The 23,331-nt window shown below is 50.1% G+C and overlaps 5 protein-coding genes across 5 annotated transcripts; 3 read left to right on the forward strand and 2 right to left on the reverse strand.

The window, feature by feature from the left end:
• Positions 1 to 210: 210 nt before the first annotated feature.
• Positions 211 to 3,987, forward strand: BKA55DRAFT_541756 (uncharacterized protein; the record flags this gene model as incomplete). The annotated part of the gene is made up of 3 exons (XM_046190409.1): positions 211 to 2,002; positions 2,054 to 2,128; positions 2,177 to 3,987. The coding sequence occupies 3 exons, from the start codon at positions 211 to 213 to the stop codon at positions 3,985 to 3,987; spliced, it is 3,678 nt and encodes a 1,225-aa protein (XP_046046992.1).
• A 5,635-nt stretch (positions 3,988 to 9,622) lies between these two features.
• Positions 9,623 to 11,236, forward strand: BKA55DRAFT_541757 (uncharacterized protein; the record flags this gene model as incomplete). The annotated part of the gene is made up of 2 exons (XM_046190410.1): positions 9,623 to 10,959; positions 11,011 to 11,236. The coding sequence occupies 2 exons, from the start codon at positions 9,623 to 9,625 to the stop codon at positions 11,234 to 11,236; spliced, it is 1,563 nt and encodes a 520-aa protein (XP_046046993.1).
• An 853-nt stretch (positions 11,237 to 12,089) lies between these two features.
• On the reverse strand, positions 12,090 to 14,946 carry BKA55DRAFT_574958 (Spc98 family-domain-containing protein). Its single transcript, XM_046193338.1, has 4 exons — positions 14,650 to 14,946; positions 13,949 to 14,596; positions 12,170 to 13,902; positions 12,090 to 12,112 (listed from the first exon to the last, which is right to left on the reverse strand). Exons 2-3 carry the CDS (start codon positions 14,573 to 14,575, stop codon positions 12,178 to 12,180), a joined length of 2,352 nt encoding a protein of 783 aa, XP_046046994.1. The 5' UTR covers positions 14,576 to 14,596; positions 14,650 to 14,946; the 3' UTR covers positions 12,090 to 12,112; positions 12,170 to 12,177.
• Positions 14,947 to 15,232: 286 nt separating this feature from the next.
• On the reverse strand, positions 15,233 to 16,888 carry BKA55DRAFT_595927 (senescence-associated protein-domain-containing protein; the record flags this gene model as incomplete). The annotated part of the gene is made up of 3 exons (XM_046195876.1): positions 15,233 to 16,080; positions 16,135 to 16,783; positions 16,871 to 16,888. 3 exons carry the CDS (start codon positions 16,886 to 16,888, stop codon positions 15,233 to 15,235), a joined length of 1,515 nt encoding a protein of 504 aa, XP_046046995.1.
• Positions 16,889 to 17,503: 615 nt separating this feature from the next.
• BKA55DRAFT_692671 (fungal-specific transcription factor domain-containing protein) lies at positions 17,504 to 21,693 on the forward strand (the record flags this gene model as incomplete). The annotated part of the gene is made up of 2 exons (XM_046199811.1): positions 17,504 to 17,567; positions 19,322 to 21,693. The coding sequence occupies 2 exons, from the start codon at positions 17,504 to 17,506 to the stop codon at positions 21,691 to 21,693; spliced, it is 2,436 nt and encodes an 811-aa protein (XP_046046996.1).
• Between the last annotated feature and the right edge of the window lie 1,638 nt (positions 21,694 to 23,331).

Raw genomic sequence — 23,331 nt, forward strand, 5'->3', positions numbered from 1 at the left:
GATCCCACAGGCTGACGACGCCCCCCTGTCGTGCCCCACACTCAATCAAGCGAGCAAGCAAGCAAGCTGTTGACCTAGCCTACGAATACCTATCCACTGACTATATACCTTGTTGCTCCATACAGCCACACGCCCCGAGCAGCTTTGATCCCAGCCTCGGGCAGCATTTGTCCTGCAAGAGAGCTTCCAGAGGATCAATCACCAGCAAAAATGGCCGCGCCATTCAGAGTCAAGGCCATATACGAGTACTCATCGCCTCATGAGGACGACCTCAACTTTAGTATCGGGCAGGTCATCACTGTTACTGAAGAGGAGGACGCCGACTGGTATGGCGGGGAATATGTTGACGACCACGGCGTGAAGCAAGAGGGCATTTTCCCTCGCAACTTTGTCGAGAAGTTTGAGCCTACCGCACCTCCTCGTCCAGCTCGAACTCGTACTAAGAAAGAGCCCGAACCTACTCAACCCGCCGAAGATATCGCTTCTCCCCCACTGCCACCTGTTCAACAAGAGGCTCCTTCAATCCCCGCGCCCGAACCTGAGCCCGAGATCGAAGAAGCCTATGAACCCGTACATAAGCATTCGGCTCCCGAACCGGCTGCCCCGGCCGTCCCGGAGCCTGCTCCTTCAAAGCCCGTCGAACCCGTCCAGGCTACAGCCCCCCCGCCTGTTGCAGTTCCTAAACCTGAGCCTCCAGCCCCCGCTCCTCAAGCTCCGGCTGCAGCTTCACCGAAGCCCAAGCCCTCTGGACCTCCTCCCAAGGCAGAGAAGCCTTCTGCTAGCTCGTTTAAGGATCGCATTGCGGCGTTTAATAAGCCCGCAGCGCCTCCTGTTGCGCCCTTTAAGCCAAGTGGTCTGGCTGGCTCAGGTACAGGTTTTATAAAGAAGCCGTTTGTGGCCCCTCCCCCTAGTCGCAATGCTTTCATACCTCCACCGCAGCAGGCTCCAACCGCCAAGGTGTACCGGCGCGACGAGGATCCTGAAATCAAGGAACGGGAGGCCGAAACCCAAGGACAGGCTGAGAGGGCCGGGCTTGTACCAAGTGAAGGTCAGGGTGGCGAAGATGAAGATCAGCCCAAGCCTACAAGTTTAAAGGAGCGTATTGCACTGCTTCAAAAGCAGCAGCAGGAGCAAGCGGCAAGACATGCCGATGCTGCTGCTAAGAAGGAGAAGCCGAAAAAGCCTCAGAAGAAGCGTGAGAGTGTCGGGCATATTGATACCCCGGTCGAGGCGGAGACTTCGCCTCAAGAGCCTCATGCTCCTCTCGAGCGCAGAGACACCCAGGATACTGATGCCAGAACATCTATGGACGAGCCGCGACAAAATCGCCTGCCACCCCCTCCACGCCGTAGGTCTTCCAAGGGACCTGCTGTGGATCCTGTCCATGATGGTAATGAGGCGGATATGTCTGGTGCGGGCGACACAACCGAAGGCAATGATGACTTAACGGAGCGTGATGATAGTGACGGCGTGGCTAGGAACGCACCGCGAGCACCTGCATTGCCTATACACGCCGGTCCTCCTCCTGAGGCATCGACATCAAGAAAGGAGGATAGCGAGGAAGGGGACGAGGAAGACGAAGAGGAGGAGGAGGAGATGGACCCTGAAGTCAGGCGTAAAGAGGAGTTACGGGCGAGAATGGCCAAGATGAGCGGTGGTATGGGTTTCCATGGCATGTTTGGTGCCCCTATGCCTGCGCCAGCCCCTCCTCCTAAAAAGAAGAAGGCCCCAAAGCCAGAGCGAACATCATTTGACGATACTGTCGAGGAGGCATCGCCAACAAGCCATGCTGCACCACCAGTTCCTACTATGATGGCTTTGCCTGGATTTGGCGGTTCAAGTAAGCCTGAGGAGCCATCCCGTCCTGAGGAACATGAACCAGCTACCCGAGCGCCACCACCACCTGTGCCGTCTCAGCCGCCCCGAGTTCCAGAGCATGCAGAGACGGCAGAGGAGGAGGATGAGAGTGACACTACTCCTGCGCCTCACGCTGCACCTACAAGTATGTATCATCGAATGTCAAGGTCTAGTTTCGATGCTGACCGTCACTCAGTTCCTCCTCGAGATCCTACAGGCCCTCCTTCTGTTCCCGGCAGTCGAGGAGCACTCCCTCCTGTGCCATCCGAATGTAAGTGAATGCCTAATCCAAAAGGATCATGACACTTATTAGTTCCAGCTCGTCCTCCTCCTCCCGCACCTCCTGCCGACGTGAAGTCTCAGTCTGAAGGATCCCAGTCCGGTGATGAACTCTCCGGCAGCCGTGATAGCGAGCGAGAAACACCTGTAGTTGCGACAAGGTCTCCCCCTATGGCACCACCCCCAGTTCAGCCTCCTCACTTGCCTGCGAGATCGCCACCACTGTCCCCTACCCGCGAGGAGTTCAGCCCTACATCTCCTGGATCTAATGCTAGCAATAGATTAAGTCGACTGCCACCACCTATTCCTGGATCTGCACCAGCTCTCCCAGCGCAGAGTCGGCCTCCTCCTCCGCCTCCTCCAGGTGGTCTTCGTCGGCAGTCTACCCAAGATTCCCAGGCACAACATACCAGGAGACCCCCTCAAGCTGGCGAGGAAGAAGCTGAGGAACTTACAGAATACGAGGGCGATTACGATACCGATATTGCTTCCTCAGTTCCCCACAAAGATGCCTTGAAGTCACACGCTCGTGAATCAAGCCTGGAAGATAACACTATTCTATCGCCAGTCTCCGATGTTCCTCCTAAACTACCACCCCCTATTCCCACAGCCACGGCTCCCAGAGCCATCCCTCCGCCTGTGCCTTCGCAGCCGCCTCCTGAGAACAAGCGGCAATCTATCGATACACCTCGCGCTGCTCCTCCACCGCCTCCACCTACAGAGAGCAAGCGACAATCTATTGACGTGCCACGCGCAGCACCTCCCCCTCCCCCTCCAGCAAATCTACTTCCCCCTCAACCACCCCAGTCGCCGCGCCTGGAAGAAGATTATGACCCCTATCATTATTCGGCACCTCCTGGAGGACACGGCTATGCCCCCAGAACGCCCAAGATCGAGGAGGAGGGTATATTCCCCCAGTCGCCATCTGTTACTTCTCCGGTAGATCGAAGAGCCCCCCCTCCTCCCGGTGTTCCTGCAGGCCGCACCTCCGGCCGACAATCTTTGGATATTTCGAGGGCTGCTGCTGGAAACAGACGATCTATGGATGTCCACCGACCGTCGATGTCTATGGAGTCAGGTTTTATTGCGAATGACTTGGACCTCGCTATCCAGAGTGGCTGGTGGAAGCAATCTAACCAAGTACCGCCCGTTCTCCAGGGACGTAAAGATATTTACTTCGAGGCCGAAGAGTCAACATCTACCAATGGCGGTCAACAAACGACGATAACTCGCGAAATCTTTATCTTATATCAAGACTACTCACAAACCTTCTTGACAATTCGATACGACCCTTACGATCCATCAGATGTCCAGCTTGAGCAACGCCACGAGCCGCCGCCGCGTCCCCTCCGCCAAGATCAGATGGAAGAGTTTTATGAGCGATTTGGTCGCCATATCTCTACGGCTGTAGCGGCCAAGAAAGACTCTGTTGTCGCGGACGGCACTCCTCAAGGTCTTGTTCTAGAACTTCTCAAGCCTTACAAGGACGCTCTTCCTCCTGTTGGTACTCGTGCCTACGGTGCCCTTGTCTATTCAAACATGGCCAATGCATCGACTCAACAGAACGACGTGATCCGCGCTGGCGACATCATTACAATCCGCAACGCCAAGTTCCAAGGCAAGCACGGTCCTATGCACGCAAAGTACTCTGCCGAGGTGGGCAAACCCGACCACGTCGCTGTAGTATCTGAGTGGGATGGCACCAAGAAGAAGGTGCGTGCATGGGAGCAAGGCCGCGAGAGCAAGAAGGTCAAGGTAGAGAGCTTCAAGCTTGACGACCTTCGTAGCGGAGAGGTCAAGATCTGGCGCGTCATGCCACGAAGCTGGGTTGGCTGGAACAGCCAGTCCTAGTGCAACTGGGGACGGCGTAGCAAGGGTGATGGCGATCTCTAGGAGCAGATGTCCTTAATGATGATAACGACGAATAATAGGATGAGTTCAAGACTGGTAGTTGGGCCGTGGCTGTATCCTCAGGCGTTGAGTGGTGGGTTCAGGACTCGAGAGCGTTACAGGAGGAGAAGGAAATGATGCGATGCAAGGTGTGTGCTCAGATAAGAAACTGTAGGAGACGAGTGGAACATGGGAGATTTAGTTAGTTGTAAAGCAGTTCGATTCAGTAGGCTATGTTAGGTATCGACCAATACGTCTTATCCTGTGTCACCTCTTGACTTCACTTTCAGCATCTCACACATTGAGAATCCCATGATTGTCTCTGTTAAACAAAGTCTCACATGAATCCGAGACATCGTTTATTTCAGGCACGGCCCGGCCGTCTATGCAGCGGTTCCACGGCCACGATTCTAACTCTTGCCGGCTACAACTGAGGCCTTGGAGAGTTACATTGTATAGCGCAAGGAAGTATTGTGTCTGTCGTTACTTCGATCGACAAGATCTTCAAATGGCGGAGAATTGAGCGTCAAATCATATCTTGGATGACAGTTTGACAGGTGGATGGTATTGCAAAAGCTCATGGCATGCTACCTAAAAGGGAACCCAACTCGCATGAGACAGTATCATGAAAAATAAGATGGTGGGCACGATGTCTTGGACCTTCAAGGTTTGAAGTTTGTGTAAGCAGGAAAGATATGATTGAACTCAGCGGATTCCATGACTATAGGTGGAGTGATAATAAGATCTGTTGGTCATGTCGCCCCTTCATGACATCGGGAAGAGTAGGAAAGAAGATTTCAATGCAACAAACAAGATACCCTGGACGCGGGATGAGATAGCAAAAGTTAATGCCTGATGAATAATGCTCAACTTAAATCGCGTGGTCACGGCGGCAGGCAAAGGATGGCCATGGCCCACGTTGAAACGCACAGGACAACTTGTACACAACATCTCGCGTATCAGAGACCTACACTCATGATTCAACAAATAGCTGATTCCCGTCAAGTTGTTAGGCACAATGTGCAGATGCATCGGGAAGGGCGGCAGAAAAGGCGCAGGGTCCGAAGGTCCGGCTGTTGTCCATTCGGAATTCAGCCAAATCATCCATGCATCGACTGTTCTCGCCTCAAGGGTACTTCTTGTTCATTGTGCAAGAGCCTGATAGTGGCATATTCCACCGACGGGCCGCTACCTCCATCTCCAACACGTGAATATGAAGACAAGCGCGGGGAAAACAGCCGTCCGTTCAGGCGGAAAGTGAGGCGTCAGATATTTCTCAGCCTGAACTTGGGGTATGTGGCTACGCTCGGCTATCATGGTCGAGGTGTTGTTGGCGGCTATCGATTCTGAGGCCAGACTCTATATGCCTCTAAGCTTCACTCGAAGCCTTCGTTATGAGCCCAATCATCTCAGGGCCATGATGCTCTCAACTTCTCAATTAAGTAACTGCATCTCGAAAGTTACAGTCGCTAGCTTAGTTCCCATAGCATTGCGTCAAGCCGACCTGCTGGTCTCGGCTAGGTGCAGTAGTGAACAGATGGACGAGGAAACAGATCAACTGCGCCAATAAGCGGCTTAGGTCGAGATGATGGAGATTGGGTCTGGCCCGAGACAAAGTGAGGTCAGCTCGGTGACCTCGAGACTTGAAGCTTACCAAAAAGCTGTGGTGCTTGTGGCATGACGACATAGGGTTCTGATGAGTGGTGTATCCGCAACTACAGCTTCGTGTAGGTGAACGAAAATGGAAATACATCTGCTTCTACTCTGATTGGGACAGTCAGGCGGTCAAATGGATGCTGTAAGCAAACTCCGCTTCTTCAAAATTCTAGCAGATGAGATGGTTCCTTTATTCCAAGATTGCGGCCTCATGATGGTCAGGCACAGGAACGGCGCAACGCCAAGGGACCTCCAAATACGACAACTTGATGATTGAACTGACTCCCAGGCAGGTCGTGGACACGGTCTCAGGGTGCTTGTTTGGTATAGAAAAGAAGGACTGATCTTGCGATTGGCCAAATCATTTCAGTAAACAGGGGCCAGAGCTCACAACGACGAATGGACTGCCAACACATGAGCAAGGACTGCATCTCGATGGGTCGACTTCATGGTCATAAATCGCATTTGGCTTACATGTTCAGCGCGTGCGATGCGAACCAAGAGGTGGGATGATGCTGCAGGGTAGGACACACAGTTTCGAACCCGGATTGAAGATCATTTCAGTCGTGTAACTGAGAAGTATGGCAGCGTGTACAGAATGTTGTACGATTCACTCTCAAATTGATAGTGTAGCGGCGAATAGTGACGTGTATGAAACCCGAATGCTTTAAAGTGTCGATGGCGTCTCAAATCCTACACGCTAGGATGCATGATGATGGAGGTGTTGGGTCCCAAAGCAAGGCATTCCCTGGGTGTCAAGATCGAATTCTGAGAAATACCGAGTTCCATCCGCTAAACCCCATACTGAGGATCCAATTGTGACCACAGCAAGAAGAAGACATCACTGTCGTGCTTCGTGATTGCTGCCTTCGACAAGCTGCCCCATGACATCTTGTCCAAGTATCATGGGCCAGCTCAGTCATGAATGAGTTGGCTGACCCGCCGCGTAAATATTGACGCCGGGATATGTATGGAGCGGGACGGGCCAGTAGTCGCAGTGAGTCAATTAAACCTATTGGCAGCTTAGCAAATCCATCTGGCGCAGCAGACAAATCGCCAAGGCTGATGCTGTAAACTGTGGATAGTGAATTTGATAATGGACCATCAGTGATCATTTTAGGCTCTTGCCTAGCGCACCCTTGTCATGACAGCTCCCTAAATAGAAGCACTTCAAAACTAGGTCAATGGCGGAGTAGAGGACATCACAGCCTGGCATTCCCATTCACCACAGGCCATGTCAAAGGATGTGGCTCTGTTGAGTTGAATCGTCATTACAGCCTCGTCACCGACATTGCCAGCGAATAGATAATTTCAACCTCATTAACGAGGCAAACACGGCAGATAGAGAAGGCTGACGCGTTCGATCATGAGCTCCTAGTGTTAGTAGTAGGCCCAAACTATCCAAGGTTATGTGCAACCCTGAGTGAGATGCCGTGGGATCCAATCGGCCTTGCATATGAGATCCCGGGGTCACCGGGGTGGTCAAAGACATTATGGATCGAGGAGAGAAGCCAAAGAGATCCATGAACGCTGAGTGAAAAAATGAGTTGGATGGTTGAGATCAGGCGTGGTTGGTGGAAGCTGAAAATAGTGGTGGATGGTGAAGGAAACCCCAAAAATGCAAGGATTTGGCGTGGTGATACACAGAGCCAGGAATAGGTAACTTCTCATAAACTCAGATGGCTATTAACGTGCAGTTTGAGGTTGATACAGTATATATTTGACGTTTGACTGACTCGCATAGAATATAGAAAGGAAATATTTACTGTGTATGTGCATTTGTGATGCCTGAGGTGGCATGTCTTGGAGCCTGAGATATTATCGGAATTGGAGGCAGCTGGCACCTTCCGTGATAAATATCAGACCAGCAGAGGAAGGTACGGGAAGATAATCGGGAAATAATCTACCTAGAGAAGGAGAGATGACTCAAATCACCTCGTGACTTAAGCGAGGCATCATCGATGAACAACATCTCCTCATTTCAATTGCAAAGTCAGGGACTCTCTCCAAAATCAGGACAAACATCTAACAAACGACGAATCCTTGTTAGGCAACTGGACTCACAGGGCCTGTCTGCCGTACAGTCCTGTACTAACGTTAGGCTATACAGTACACATGCACGCACTCAACCAGCCGGGACGTGTTCCAGAAATCCGCCATTCCTCCTTCGGGTCATGATGCTGAGACGTTCAGTGCCAGGGCACGTTACCTACTTATTCGGATTCATTAATGATGAAGAATAAATGGGTCTTGAGCCAACTCATGACGAGCCGAGTTTCAGCAGCCTCGCACGCCTCGCTCCACCAAATACTGTACTTGGATACAGAGGACAAGGGCATCGTGGGGGAACCTGAAGGGGAAGCACAGCTGGCTCTGCGTGGTGATGAAAGATTGGCGGGTCTTGGGGGATGGAGAATGGTAACGTTAGGGGTCCTCCAAGCATGGAGAGAAACGGATCTGTGCTTCTCTACAGCGGGCAATGACCTCTAACGAAGCACGCAAGCGCGTTAATTATTCGGTCTTGGTCCGAGACCATCCTGAAAAAGAAAAAAAAAAACTCAATTCTGTCGACGTCCATCTTCATCGCCCGCAGTCGAGCCAACTCTAGTAATCAAGCTTACAGACCTTTACTGACGCTACCCTTGATCGACCACCATTTCAGTGAGATCCCATCGATCGGCGGGCATCAGAACCCGCCATCCTGACTGAGAAACGATTGTCGCCCATCACCCCAGGAAGACCGAATCGACGGGACGGAGGAAACAGCCCACCCATGGTGTGACTATGAGCTCGACATGAGCTCCAAACAGCCATTGCACCCCAGCTGTGGCCTGTCGCCATGTGGTACGCCGTCACAACGTCCTCACACGCGCACCCTCTTGCTCACTCTAGTGGCCGAGCACTGGCCGATGTACACTAGGGATCTCATCCGGGGCAGTCTTTTACTCTGCTCCCCCACGAAGGACGTGTTGTACGGTCCGCGGACAGGACTAGAGTCATCTACTTCCTGCTGTAGAGCGCTATGCCTCAGGCGCCTGCCCCCGATACAGCCAGTCGGTTGTGTGTCAAAATCTGGAATGCATCGCCTGGGGTTATCAGCCACTTACCGTTGAAGTTGCCTCCCTAAGAGTAACCAACTTTTTCTGGCGCTGTCTGTGACCCGATTGTCTGCCCACCGTTGACTTTACGGTAGCAATGATTTAATTAATGGTAACGTATTGCTCACTCTTGCCGATACCTTACTGTCTCTTCCAGCCAACAATAATAAAGTGCAGTCCAGAGATGCTAGGGCTGCAACAGTGTCACCGCTGGCTGCATACAAGAGACACTAGGGGGTGTCTATTGAAGGTTAAGCACGAGTCTGCGAGTTGAGGTCTGAGGCCGGGGCGAGGCGAGGCGTTTCTTCCACTTCTCATTGCCTCCCCCGCCGTGGCCCGAGTTGACAGGTGGTCCAAAAGTGGTCCGTCCCGCCAGGTTCCTGATGTGGCCTCGAGTCCAAATCCATGCCTGAGCACACTTCTTACCCCTGGCTTCTCGACAGCTCCACTGGTTGCGTATTAAGGTCAGGCTCGGTACCAAATAAGCCCCCCTCCCCACCTACGACCAACGTCCGTTAGTCTACCATCCATATCCATATCAAGGCAGAACCGACTTAAGGTGAAGATATATCCCTTTTGATTGTCTCCTCATCTACGACATTGTCAAATTCACGACTCTCGACTCTGACTCAACCTGATTGAAGCTGGCTGTGTCATATATCACACACTACACACAAACAAACTCAAGTATCACTTCGCCACACTTTTACTTCAAGCATCTTGATACTTGAAGCTCAGCATTTACACCACTTACACGCACTCCTAAACTATATTACTCCCTCAACACCAACCACCCTGGATACCACAACACTATACCTTACTCAATTGACAACTACCACACAATGACACCGGAACCATCATTACGGCGACAACGGAAAGTTGTCATCACCACATCTCCCGCTCCCTCCGATTCTGATTCACGCCGCGACTCCTACTTCTCAGAAGCTTCTCAATCAACAGCCCCTACCTCTTTCCACTCCGCTTCCGGATCCAATAACAAGTGCCTTGACGTTGCTCAAGGGAACAGGCCTACAGCAGCTATGAAGACAACAACTGAGCACAGATTCGACACTACCTCATCCTCTATCGCCACATACGACTCGGTCCTATCTGAAATGGCACCCTTGTGTCGAGATTTGCCAGTCGGCGGCGAAGAGGTGGAATTTGAAACTGAGGACGAGGATGAGGATGAGGAGGAAGAAGAGGACGAGGATGAGGAAAGCGGCGATGACGACGATGAAGATGACGACAGAGAGGATGACCAAGAGGATGCCGACAAGGACTACATTCTGTCTGACCCTGAATCGCTTCACATCCCTCCAGTGTTGCCTCCTTATCGCGGAACCTCCAACGAACGCCCCTGTCGACCATCTACACCCCAAGACTTTGGCCGTCTATTCCCCTCACTAGACCGACTTGCCGTACGCCATGACGATTGTACTTCGGACGGCAACATGAATCTCCGCGTCGACACCGTTGTTCCTTTTGGACATACACGACGCACTCTTGCGGTCCAGCTATTCCACCTGCGCATGCACGATCTGGCTCGCCGAGAGTTTTCTCTTCGCCGTTACTGCCGGGACTCTGGTCGAGAGGTTTGCAACTCTAAACGTGCATATGCTCCAGCGCCCACCAGTACTGTCGCTGCAGCACGACCTGCCCTCCAAAGGTCAATGAGCTCCGCTATGCGAACGATGGCCACTCCATTTCACCGACCGACCTCTAGCAACTCATCAATCTTCAAGTTCGGCAATGGTACTAACGCTTCTACAACTTCTGATAACGCCTCCGTGTGGTCCGGTTCACATCACACTGAAAAACCAGACTCACCAACGCCTAAGCCCAAGGCACGAATGGTACCTACAAACCGAATCAAGCTCGAGTTCAGCAACTATGCTCGTGTGGACATTGCACGACGAGGTGGACGTACCAACAAGCGATACGAGTTTGAGTGGTGGGGTCACACATACGCCTGGAAGCGTGTAATTGACAAGAACCTCAACGTTGTCTCATTCCACCTCGTCCGAGATGGTCATGGTGCACCCGTCGCTCATATTGTTCCTGAGATGCGAAGTCCCAACCAAATTCTTGACGATGAGATGGCTGGAGCTTGGGTTACCCCTTGCTACATCTGGATTAGTGACAGTAGCATCATCGATGCCATTACTGACGTGGCTGAGTAAGTCTTTATGAGCCCCCATCATCGTAATTTAATCTAACAGAGCTTTAGTGTCATCATCGCCACCGGCCTCATTTCCTTGGTCGACGACTGCATTAAGGAGCGATGGCAAGCCAAGAAACCCTCACACCGAGCTATCCGCCGGGACACCGGTGATGTCAACCACGCAAACCCTCGCTCGTTTATGCACAGCTTCTTCCAGCGACGCCACTCTGAAGAACACTCTTCAAGCCGTGGCTCATTAAGATTTGGACGTAAGCCTGTCGTTGCGTATTAAAGACCAGGCAACATCGGAAATAATATCGACCACACCTGATATTTCCTATACGAACCTTTATGGAATCTTCAATACTTCTATTTCAGAAAGGATACTATATGTTGGTATAAGATCACGACTTTCATACTTCTATTTTTCTTGTTTTAACAGACCTTTTATCACGTCACGAACAGACGGACATGTACATATTTGGATTTTTCTTGTTTTGTTATCTACTGTACTCACCCACCATGGACTGGTTGGGCTGTGAGGTTTTTGGACGGGCATTTGCGGGATTCGAAATACTATCCCCACGATTACAGCATGCGAGGCGCTTGGGAGTTTTTGGATAGGGCTATGAGAAATGGGAAAGCCCAGGATTGATGATCTGGCCTGGCTTGGTATCAACTGGTGTCTTTGTTTACCCCGGATTGGACTACGCCTCTTACCCCCAGATATGAAAATGGGCATGGCTCGAAGAGAATTGAATCACTACAGAATTATTGGATTGTACGAAACACATACAAAACCAGTTTACGCTATAATCAGGCTAAAGCTGCACAATTGGGAAGAGATACAATAATGACCTGACACGAAGGCGAAACTGACAGAATTCTTGGTGATATTGCGCAAAATTTTCTTGCAGCTGCATGTCTACTTCGTCCATTGGTATAAAGTCAATGCTTAGTCCCATCCATCCACTCATTTGGGTTTGATAGAGGGAAGAAAAAACCCTCATCCACCCCCATCTATGACCCCTGTCAAGCCAGCTCGAGATGCATCGGGGGACGTGGGAATCGTGCCATCCGTAACGCCACAGATGCGGGGGAAACGTCCGTCTCTTTTTCATTTCTGCAGACATGCCTTGGCATGAGAAAGTCTGCCATTGACGTCCATGTAAGTCTGACCAGCTCGTTATCCTATTTCACGCGATAATCGTAGAGACGTCAGAAGCGGTCGAGTTACAGCTGCTCGACATCATCGTGGCCGTCCGTTCTGCCGAACCATGTGCCAAAGTCGAGCTTCATGAGCAGACGATTGATGCCACCAACCCGTGCAGCTGTGAAGCCACCTCGTTCCTCTGCATCGTCTGTGTCCCGGGCTCTGCCGTCTCGCTGATCATCTTCGTCTTCCTCAGTTGCAGTGGCGGGAGCTGTGTCGCCCTCCCATTCGGCTGTGAAGATGGGGTCGGATTCGAGAGCGCGAAGGGCGGCGACGACGTCTTCGATGCCAGAGCGGACACGGGACTCGATGTCGTGAAGACGGCGCTTAACGTCACGCTCTTCAGACTCCAGGTCGACAAAGGCATCGACTACGCCGGCATCTGTTTCAAGGTCTATAGAGGTGTAGATAGCGTGTAGACGATGCAGATGGGCGACAAGGTGATCGATGTGGATGAGGAGGTTATATAGAGGCTGTGTAAAAGTTGGCTGAGTGAGGAGAAGACGGTGAATGAGAGTGCGAAGGTATAGGCGATGAGCCGTAGAGAGAGTCTGAGGATCTTGGGGAGGAGTTGAATCTCGTGCTTTGGGAGTATCATCTTGAGCTGCAGGCTTGTCGTTTTCATTACCTAGCCATATATCATCATCCTCTTCCTCATCTGCATAAGCCAACCCTGATTCATCATGTAATTTGGTTGGTGTTGGCGCTCTAGACTGTCCATGCTTGGGGTCATTGGCTGTCAGCCACTCATGGAAGCCCTCCCATAGTCCAGCAACAATTTCAGTCTGGAGATATGCTTCTGTTTCTGCTAGGAAGAATATGGCAGCACTAGCAGTTGTCCAAGAGCTGCGCATTGAAGACGATCGAGCTGTCCATCGCTTTCGAAGAAGGATGATATGCTCTCGGTCACCTTTCGCGGTTGGATATTGACGTCTCAAGGAGGTGATCTTCCACAAATCGGTAAGTCGAATGTGCGCTCTGCGCATTGATAGTAGGTAGGCGTTGATACACGAGTATATTTGTATGTCTGAATGTGACAGTACCATATCCAGTGGCGGAGGAATCTGGATGGACAGCAAAGACGGGACAGAGAATAGGAGGTTTCGAAAAGGCGATTCGGATAAGAGGCTTGCAGCATCACGGCTGAGACCTGAACCAGAACCAAAATTCGTAGTCGCCTTACTCTTGGTGAGATTTAGTCGTAAAAGATCTCGAGCAAGCTCAAGTTGTTCATCTTCTTCAGCATGCTGGCCCTGCATCGATGCTAGAACAGCCCACGTCCTGGCAAGAACTGCTGCGACTTCACCCTCCTTGACCGTCACATTCTTTAGACCGTCCCCCTTTTCGTAAGCCAAGTTATCTGCTCGCCTCCACCGACTGCGTATTTTTTCATCCGCCTCGTGCGTTAACTGCATTGCAAACTCACCACGGCCGAGGAGGAAAAAGTCTCGCAGTAATTGTAGCATTTCCGTTACCTTGGCTAGCGGAAGAAGTTTCTGAAGCGTGTTTTCAGATAGAGATATCCGGACGGCAATGATGGCTCTTGAGAAGCTTGTGCTTTTTAGTGGAAAGGAAAGGCTGGACAATTCTTGGAGTTTCGATGACAAGTGGTCGAGACCACGAAGGCCTGAGTCGACACTGCTCTTGACTCGAATGTGATTTAGAGACTTTCCGATGAAGAGCATGGATGAAGCTGTAGCTGGTGTCACGAATGCTGGTAATAGACTGGGTCGTGATATGTACTCCTGCTCCCATTAGCAATGTTTCGCAAGTGCGTCAAACAAAACTTACCTCTTCGGATTCTTCGACCTTCTGGACGAAGAAATCATCGCCTCCAAAGCTCGGAAGTCTTCCGTATAATATCCAGGCAGAAACTTGCTTCAGCCAAGCTGTTTCTGCCACAGTAACAAGACTCATAGCCGTTTCTTGCACATCCCTATATCCACTCTGCAGCTCAAGTCGCAGACGATCCATGAGCTGAGCCCCATGGCATGTCTCCCCCTTCTTATTCTTCGCCAGCATAAATTGGACCATCTCCCAAAGCCACTCCATCCTCCTAGTCCAGTCCTTAAACTCGCCTATCACCGCCGTCAGCGGCACAATATTATAAGCTCCCACGAGCTCTGGGTCATCTTGTAATATGCTCGCCTCGACATCGAGAACTTTGCGCTGGAAGGCTGCTAGGTGTATGGAGTCTATGGCTGTTGCGACGGCTCGACAGATGGTCGATGGGTGCGAGTTCGCTACTTGGGCCGTGTAGCTGATGAGTTTGATGTGGACGTCGCTGAGGTGGGCGGCTGAGGCGAGGAGTTGGCGCTCGGCTGGTGATACGCCGGAGAGGGCGTGAGGTTGAGTTGCATCGGTTCGTAGGAGGGGGGAGGGATGTCCCGAGAGGGAGAGTAGGATTTCGTGGAGCATGCCTGTGGTTCTGGTTCGGAGCTTGGTATAATTAGCGGTGATACTTCATAGCACAATAATGGTAAGAAACGTACCGATCTTGAGCCTTTCTTGATCTCATAGAATCCCCGATATCACGTATGATAATTATAATAACACCAAGAAGCTCAAATCGGCACATGAACCAAGTGGTCGTTTGCTTGGTGTATGATGCTGATGGTGTTGATCTTGAAGAACTATGAAAAGATCCAAATTTGAGCCTTGACAACCAATGAAGGTGTTCAGCCAAAGCCAAGCTCAGACGGAAAGGCGCCTCGTTTTTGGTAAATATCGGACGCTTTAGTCTTTGTCATAGCGCGACATTGATGGGAAGAAATCAATATTTTATCGAGTTCGAGGTGAAGCTCTAGGTACTGGGCGCGACGCGATGGCCGTAGCTGCCCCGCGATCTACCGTGAACTTGAGAATTCATACTGTGCTGCCAACTCACTTACTCCAGCATTCAAACCTCATGTACCATTGGGTACTTAACACAGCTCAATTGAAAGGTTTATCCTCAAATCGTACGGTTTTTAGACATTCATAAATGATCGATCCGCATTACCGCCCAACAGAAAGTTCAAATAAACCACACCAAAATCAAGTCATAAGTCTTCGCTATTCCTATATCTTCACCCCTCAGTAATGTCCCTTGGCAGGCTTCTTGCCGTTGGGATCATATCCACTGGCGACGCTCGCATTATCACCATATGTGCTTTGTGAACCCTGACCATTGCCCTCTCTTGTCTCGAAGCTAGGGTTATTATCAGTACCTCCCACGATAATCTCCCCGCCGCCCTTGACCTTGCCAACCACCATGCCCTTAGCAACGCTCTTGAGAATGGCACGTCGAGATACGCCTGTCACATCAATGTAGACAAGTCCCACGTTTTTAACACCGCCACCGAGATTGCGCGACACCTCACCAGCCTCCTCACCCCAGCGGTGACCGACAACAGTCGTCATGCTGGATGACGTGCCAGTGAGTAGATTGCGACCGGCTTGCTCAATGCCGTCAACAACAGTGTTGAAGGCCATCAAGCTCTTGTTCAGAACACCTGGCTTATATGTATCGATCGCATTACCGTCCTTGTCATAACCTCTGGCTCTACCATCTTTGCGACGAGTGACATTTGCACCTAGGTTCTGCGCCAAGTTACCGATGGTGCCGACAGTGGTCGCCGAGAAGGTAGCGGCTTTAGAAGAGAAGTTGTTGATCCGGCGAATGTGCGCATGTGTCGTAGGGGCGAATGTCACAGGCTTGGCGACAGGCTTTGTGTTCTTTGTGAAGTTATCGGCCTGGCTCTGAAGTGTTCTAGAGACAACATCGGAAGTTGTAACAATAAGGCGAGATGCCTTGCTTGCGCTACTCACGATGGTTGACTTTTTATAGGCAGGGTGCATGTCCATCTCAGCCCATGGCTGCGACACAGGCTGCACAGAAATGTTCTGGCCGCCATCGGTAGGAAGAGCAATCTCGACAGGTTCTGCGCAAATGTTAGCAACGCCAAGCACATCGCAACGAAGTTTGTGGTACATACCTTTGGAACCGGGTTTGATCTTGCTGTCTTCCACCACTTGATAGCTATCGGTCAACTCTCCAAGGACACTACCATCTTCCTCATCGATAAGAACAATTCTGCCTCCAGTATTTGAGCTATGGCTGCCCTGAACATATCCTTCTCCAGGGTTATAGTCAGCCGGGTTGTAAGCGGGGAGTTGCTCGCCAGCTGCTTCGCGCGCCTTAGCTTGGGCTTTCTCGGAGGGTCTTGGTGGCTGAGGAGGAGTTGCTCGTTCGAGGAATGCAGTGCACTGAGCTAGGATTGTTTCGAAAGTATCGACATCTTCCTGAACACCCGGTCTAAAGTTGGTGGGAGGGAATTCGATCCGGGTGAAAGCGCCGCTGTCGGGGCCGAGATCCCAGCGAGGAATCAAATAGCTCGTAGGTGGTTGGTGGTAGATTTGGGTCGTAGCGGGAAGAGGGAGGTCAAGCTCAGGAGGCAGGTGAAGGTGCAGGTAGAAGTCTTCCTCTCCATCAGAGCCAGTGCCTGAAGGTTCAACAAAGCCAGATGAGGTCGGGACCATGAGGAGGGACAGGGTCTGAGGTCCTGAAGGAGTGAGGGATTGCTCTTTGCCATTGCTAATGTGGTAGGCGTTGATGCCCTCTACAGCGTAGAGGAGCTTCGGATCCTGTGCAAAAGGTTGTTAGTATCATAAGTGGCGGCAAAGAATGAACGTGCATGCCATGATGCGCCTGAGGTGTATTTTTGGACTTACATTATGCCCAGAAGACATGTTTGTGATTATCTGGTCTTGGAATGAATGGAAAAGATACAGTCTTGGTATTATGGAATACAAAAGAAGAACAAGTTTAGGACAACGAGTAGAAGACGAGAAAAGGGGAGAGTTGTTGAAATCCTGGAACTTGGAAAGTCGCAAGACGTGATGGAGGGGTCAGGTTCAGGTTTATGTTTAGCAGCTTATGACAGCAACAGCATCAGTCGATCCACCAGCAAGAAACACAATCAAGACAAGCGCGATGCGCGTCAATGCAATGCGACAAAGCTATAACTTGGGCGGCTGTTGCAGGTGCTTGATTTGAAGAGCAGTGTGATCTAGCGAATTCTCGTCAAAGAGGGTGGGCGTCTGTCGGCGCTTAAATTCGTGCGGTGAGAAGCTCTACTGACGAGCTGTGAGGCCTCTTGAGGCGATCGACGTCATTCATTGGTTGGGGGAGCAAATGATCCTGGTATCGCCACTCACTGGGAGTGACATTGTTCTAGGTCTGGCCATTCTGAGTCAATTTCGAATCTAGGGATAGACACCTGAAAGAGATTATTTCTTTGTTGGGGTAAAAATCTCGTCTCATGATGGGATCAAAGAGGATTTAGAGGTTGATTGCGTGTGCACATGGGCGAAGCACTTAAGCTTAAAGTCCCTGGCTTTGCTTCAGAGGGTCCAGACTCCCTTGGAGGTTAGTCCATCTTGGCGTCGTAACGGGCATGGATCTTGATGGCAGTCGGCAATTGGCAGTGACATTCAGGAGCTTTTTGGGAGGCAGCTTCTGCCGTTTAACATTAAAAAAAAAAAAAAAAAAAAAAAGGCCCATGCAAATATCGAGGCCCATTTCGGCATTATGATGAACCGAGTGTTTGTCTCTTAGGATCAAAGCTGTTCTCTTTTGACCTTCTTCAACGTCTCGTTTCCGCCTCCGTGCCCACAGCACGAATTTGTCTCCCGTCCCCATAACCCCATAGACATATTCCTGACTCTTTAGCCTTTGATGTCTTTTGATGATGGGGTTCCTTATGGATACTCAAAACCAAATTCAAAGTCTGGAGCGTCTGGTATTTGGATATAAATTGGTAATAAATTGCTGCTCTCATTTCAATTGCCAGTTATGGACATCACGCTATGACTCGGCCGAAGCTACGGAGGCTACCTAATCCGATCCAGTATTCATCCATAGGTACTTATATCTGCCCTTCTGCGTACTCACTCTGTATTGTATTTCCTGTTTCGATAAATTACCAGGGCTAAAATGGTAGATATATAACTATATGAGTCGATAGTTGATCTTAAATTCGGATCGATCTATAAAGTATTGTAGCGGCATCTGAGAATTATCAACAGAGAATTGAGGCTCATCAACTTCAATTCAATGTCGAAACCCCCACTCAAGCTAAAGAAAATGGCCGGCGGCGACGTTCAAACAAACCCACAAGGCACTTTGGTCTCTTTATCATGTTGTTTTACCCCATCATTACGTAGCAATATATTCTCCATATCTTCAACCCCATATAGTTCCCACATCGGCGTACCTAAACCTCCAAGGACCCCGGCGAGGACTTGGTAAAAAAGAGTTGTCTTTCATTGGATAAATCTTGTTCCTGGGCAGCTTCAACGACATATGTCGGAAGAGTTGCGCAAGAACACGCAAGTTATTGATGAGAGACATGCAGGAATTCAAATCTGCTTGTAGACTGGCGAGTCAAAGTGATTGAAGAAGTCGATATGTCTCTTATCACTTACAAGTTTAAAGTTCTGCGAGCCTTGAGGCTCTGCTCAAGAAATGTCAAAGTCGGATTTACGGCAACAAATCTCTCGGAACTGACACACTAATTTAGTTTTCCTTGCTTTCCTAGCATAACCGGCGCCTTTTGAAGGACATATTTCCGAAAAAAGTCCTGTTTCGGCGCCCTCAGACTACACCTCTAGCAACAGTGAGAGCCGAATGGATCCACGATACCTTGTCTAGTAGCTGCTCACCTGTCATTTTGCCCAGGTTTATGCATTTCCCGCACAGATGCTACCATGCCAAGACTAGTTAATCGGGTGCGTGGACCGATGATGGGATCTCATAAGTCGGCTTGACAATATGAAAGTCGGCCCGGGGTCTCATTTTGTCTTCCTTTTCTATATGTAGCTTGTGATCCTTGTTAGGTCAGTAGTTCCTTGGACTTGGCTTTACATAAGTACTATTGTAGCCCTTCATAATGTTGAATGCCCGTTCTTGTTATGTTATACTGACAGAAACTCTGGATGGACTGATACCTTCTTAATATATTATACTGTCTTAGGACCTTGGATGAACGCCCATATTTGATTTCTAAAAGAGATTCTCAAACCCCGGATCTAACTCTACACCACAAAGACAGCTCTGTAAGAGCACCGACGTCGGCAAAATAGCTTCCCAACTTCGCATTCAATCTATACTCTCGCCTATAGACCCTGAGGGTGACAGAGAATCTAACGCATCTCCAAAGGCTTACACAACTTCGAAACGAAAGCTCGAAGAATTATCCTCCGCCCAAGAGGGCACACCACCGGCGTCAATTTGGCATGCTCAACAAGATGAACTGCCTAGGCCTGACGCCGGTGATGACAGCTCGGCGGGTAGACTGACACCAGCTAATTCTGATGAGAAAGCTGGAAGGAGAGGATCACGAATAAAACAGCCGATTCGATCTAGCATTGCTTGTCTGAGATGTCGAAGATCGAAGATCAAGTGTGACAATGATGGAGGCAGTAGCCCGTGCGACACTTGTGTTAAAGGTGGACATCAGTGTCAATATCCGGAGGCTGTTCCTCCACCACCAAAACGAAGCGATACAAGTACGGCGACGAAACCGGAGAAAGAACCACAGCAGGAGAAGAAACGGACAAGAAAAGCACATGATGCACCTCGGTTAAGCAGCGAAAGATCAGTAGTATACGCAGCCGAAGTTCTCGCATATCCGTTTTTGACGACGGAACTATGGGACCAGTTGCTCAACATATACAAACAACACTATGCGACAGAACTACCTTTCCTTCACTTGCCCTCTCTCAAGGAAAAAATGAGCAGTGGGTTGGGCCAAGCAAAAGAGTGTGCATCTGAGCTGAATTTGGTCCTGCTTGGCATCTTGATGCTCACAGCACGTTTCCATCCTGATCTCGTCCGATATATAACACATTTACCCAGCCATCATGGCAAAAATGCTAGATCAGCACCATCCCAAAGCAAGCCAGGGCCATCACATGCCTCGGACTTCTTTGCTACAGCGCTCACAACAGCCCTGGGCCCGCTCAGAATAGTAATGGATACTCTCACGGTCGAGAGGATACAAACTTTCCTGATGCTTGGGCTATTCGAATGGAGTCAAGAGAATGCCTCGAGTGCTTGGATGTATCTGGGGATAGCTATTCGTATGGCCAAGTTGATGAGGCTAGAGCAAGATGACCGACGGATGGCTATACTGGAAAACCAGGCATTGGGCACAAGACGATTCGAGAAGAGGTTGCCAGAGATTGCTATCATAAGAGAGACACGGCGACGAACGATGTACAGTTGCTTCATTGTTGATCGCATGATGAGCTTTGGAAACGAGCGATCTCTAAGCATTGCAGTCGAAAGCATGTTGATCCAGTTGCCATGTTCTGAGATGGCTTTTGACCTGTCTCTTGAAGTCTACACTGGACTATTACAACCACACGAAGGATCGAGCCAGCCTCAGATCAACGATGAAAGTACCTTGAGCCGGTTAATCAAGTTGGTCGAGATATGGGGCGAGATTTCAAGATATAGTTCGATGGGTGGCCGGTTACAAGAAACCCATCCCCCATGGGGCACTAGGTCGACCTTCTACAAGTTACGAGAGAAGATGGATACGTTCAACAAAGATCTCCCTGGCACTTTCACATTGTCTCGACAAAATTACTACCGACATGACAACCACCAGGCTACCAATACCTATGTGTCGCTACACATGCTGGCCTCAGTTTGTCATATTGTTCTCAACCGGGAATATCTTCGGTTTCTCCCCCTGCAATGCCGCAGGCCTCAGGGACCTCCCATAGGCAACCAAACTGTACTCAACTTTGCACCAGATCGATTCTGGGAAGAGAGCGCAGAAGATGTTTTCCAAGCATCCCGTAACATCATCGACTTAATTAGTCTTTGCAAGGAGAAGCTGCCTTTGTCCTCATTGTCGATGTTCTCTATCTGGCTGGCTGGGTTCATGTCTGTCTATGCTCACCATTTCCCACAGATGGACATACACCAGAAACTGAGGAGTGGACAGAGTATGAGCCCCTACACGGGAGAGAACTTGAGTATACTCGAACAGGGACAGGCTGGGACAGCTTGTCAGGCGTTGCGAAGAGCTGCAACTTACCTGCCCAGTGCTCGAAGATACCTGGATAATCTTGAGGCGGTAGGCCAGTTTTTTACACAAGCAAAGAACTCGACGCATGGATCATTAAGCCTTCGACTTGGTGAAGCTGGCCATGGTAGCGAACCAAGCGAGAAAGGAACGCAAGATAGACACCGGCAAGGAGCATACGATACGCATCACGAAAGCATAAGTCCTATATCAGCGTCTCCCAAAATGAGCAACTCGCCCAGGCCCATGCTGGAAGAAACCCCCAAAACTACCTCTTCGACATTAAACAGCCAACTCTCGCTGCCTGGGACTGACGAAGGACCATCGGAGATGGATACACCGAAGCTCTTAGTGGACAATATTGAGAGCTTGGAGTCGCAACGAATGAGTTGGGTATTAAATGATTTGGAAGCCTTCTCTGGCGCAGGGTCGTTGAGGGTTGGCTTCCTAGAATAGATGCTCGGTTGGAGTTCTGTTTGGGGTATTTCGATACGGCGAATACATGTATATTGAATTGACGGCCGAAATAGAGGTTAGAGGATGGATATTTGGTTGCATTTTAGTTAGACTGGCGGTAGTAGCATTGATGCTTTTGGCACTTCGTATACTCCTGCGCATCGGGTGTATTTGTAGCCATGTAAGATGAAGCAAGCGAGTTTTTGCAGTGAACCTTGATTGCAAGATACTGGAGTGTTGAGACTGAGGCAGGAGGCATCTTGACATCAGGTGAGAGCAAGTCTACCAACATGTGCCTTCCCTGGCTACCTAGGTAGGTAGACCTTCCAAGAACAATCAGCCGGTTCTTATTAATCAATGGAACACATTTTTTCTTCTTCTCTCCACTCTCAACACCATAGACATTGGATGCTTGGATGTGATATGGAATATTTCCACAAACAAACACTGACGTACCGGCCCGAATCGCATAGACTCGGTAGAACAACTGACGTTACCGCTGAGAAATAAGGCGGTCGTCCGGCTTTCAATTCGGCAATACTGATCACTCATCATTTCCGATGCTTCGAGGTTACACGACAGCAAAGCTTTGACGAGCCCGCTTACTTATAATATGACGTCCGGATCAAGTCACTAATGGATCGCCAAGACCGGTAAATGCAAGTCACTGGGCCTAGTTCTCACCCCTTGTCCATTGCTTCCAATTCCAGATGTCTTAGTGGACAGCCCAGCTACCAAGAGGGGCTTAGAGCTGGCATCTGCGGCAGCTTCGCGGGGTTCCTCACGACCAGCTTCAATAAGTCCCATCTTATTGAGATATGAGCGAATCCCGTCTCATGTACAATCGACAACAGACAAGTCGATGACCCGTACAAACCGGTTTACGAAACAGGGCTTACATATGTACAGTACTTGTACCTTGCGGCTCAAAGCAAACCCGTACCGAGGCTCTGCAAGGAATCGATTTGGGCAGGTCATGGTACCTTGGCTGAGCAGAGACAGCCTAAGGTAAAGATCTCCATTGCTTCAAAACATCTGGGGTAAGCTCTCAGATCACGCAACATAAGGCTGAAGTTCCGAAACACCATGCAAGACGATGAGCAACATTGATAGATATTTAAAGCCCCGATATCGACTAGAAGATCCGGTGCCAACGTTTTCTTCTACAGAACGATCGCCTCTCGATCCATCAAAGCTCAGACCTGGCCTTGTGAGCTCCCACATCGACATCACCCTCCCACGCGCGTGGGGCGTGGGGCTTGACTCTCGTTATTGATTTGCCAGTTTTTCGTCTCTCTCCCACTCTCGCTCCACAAGTGCTGATGTCTTCCAGTTTAAGAATGCATGTCATGACAAACTTATTTCAGAATCGTTCACATGAAGAAGGCAGCAGGTCGTGAGTACGTATGTAGCATACATCCGCCGCGCCGAAGCTTGTGTGAGGAGGGCCATTTGCTTTCTTTGAGGCACAGCTGGCTTCCCCTTGCGATTCAAGTGGACCGTGGTTCCTGGCGCAGAGTCTCATCGTTAGACTGTTCGATGTTATGACGATTCGCTGAACTAAGAATAGTGTACCATCCCCCGCGTTGTTTGGATATCCTGCCCGGCTGGTTCAATCAAGCCATGAGGAGTCGTCCG

The sequence above is a fragment of the Fusarium redolens genome (assembly GCF_020744475.1).
Source record: "Fusarium redolens strain MPI-CAGE-AT-0023 chromosome Unknown BKA55scaffold_12, whole genome shotgun sequence".
Lineage (NCBI taxonomy): Eukaryota > Fungi > Ascomycota > Sordariomycetes > Hypocreales > Nectriaceae > Fusarium > Fusarium redolens.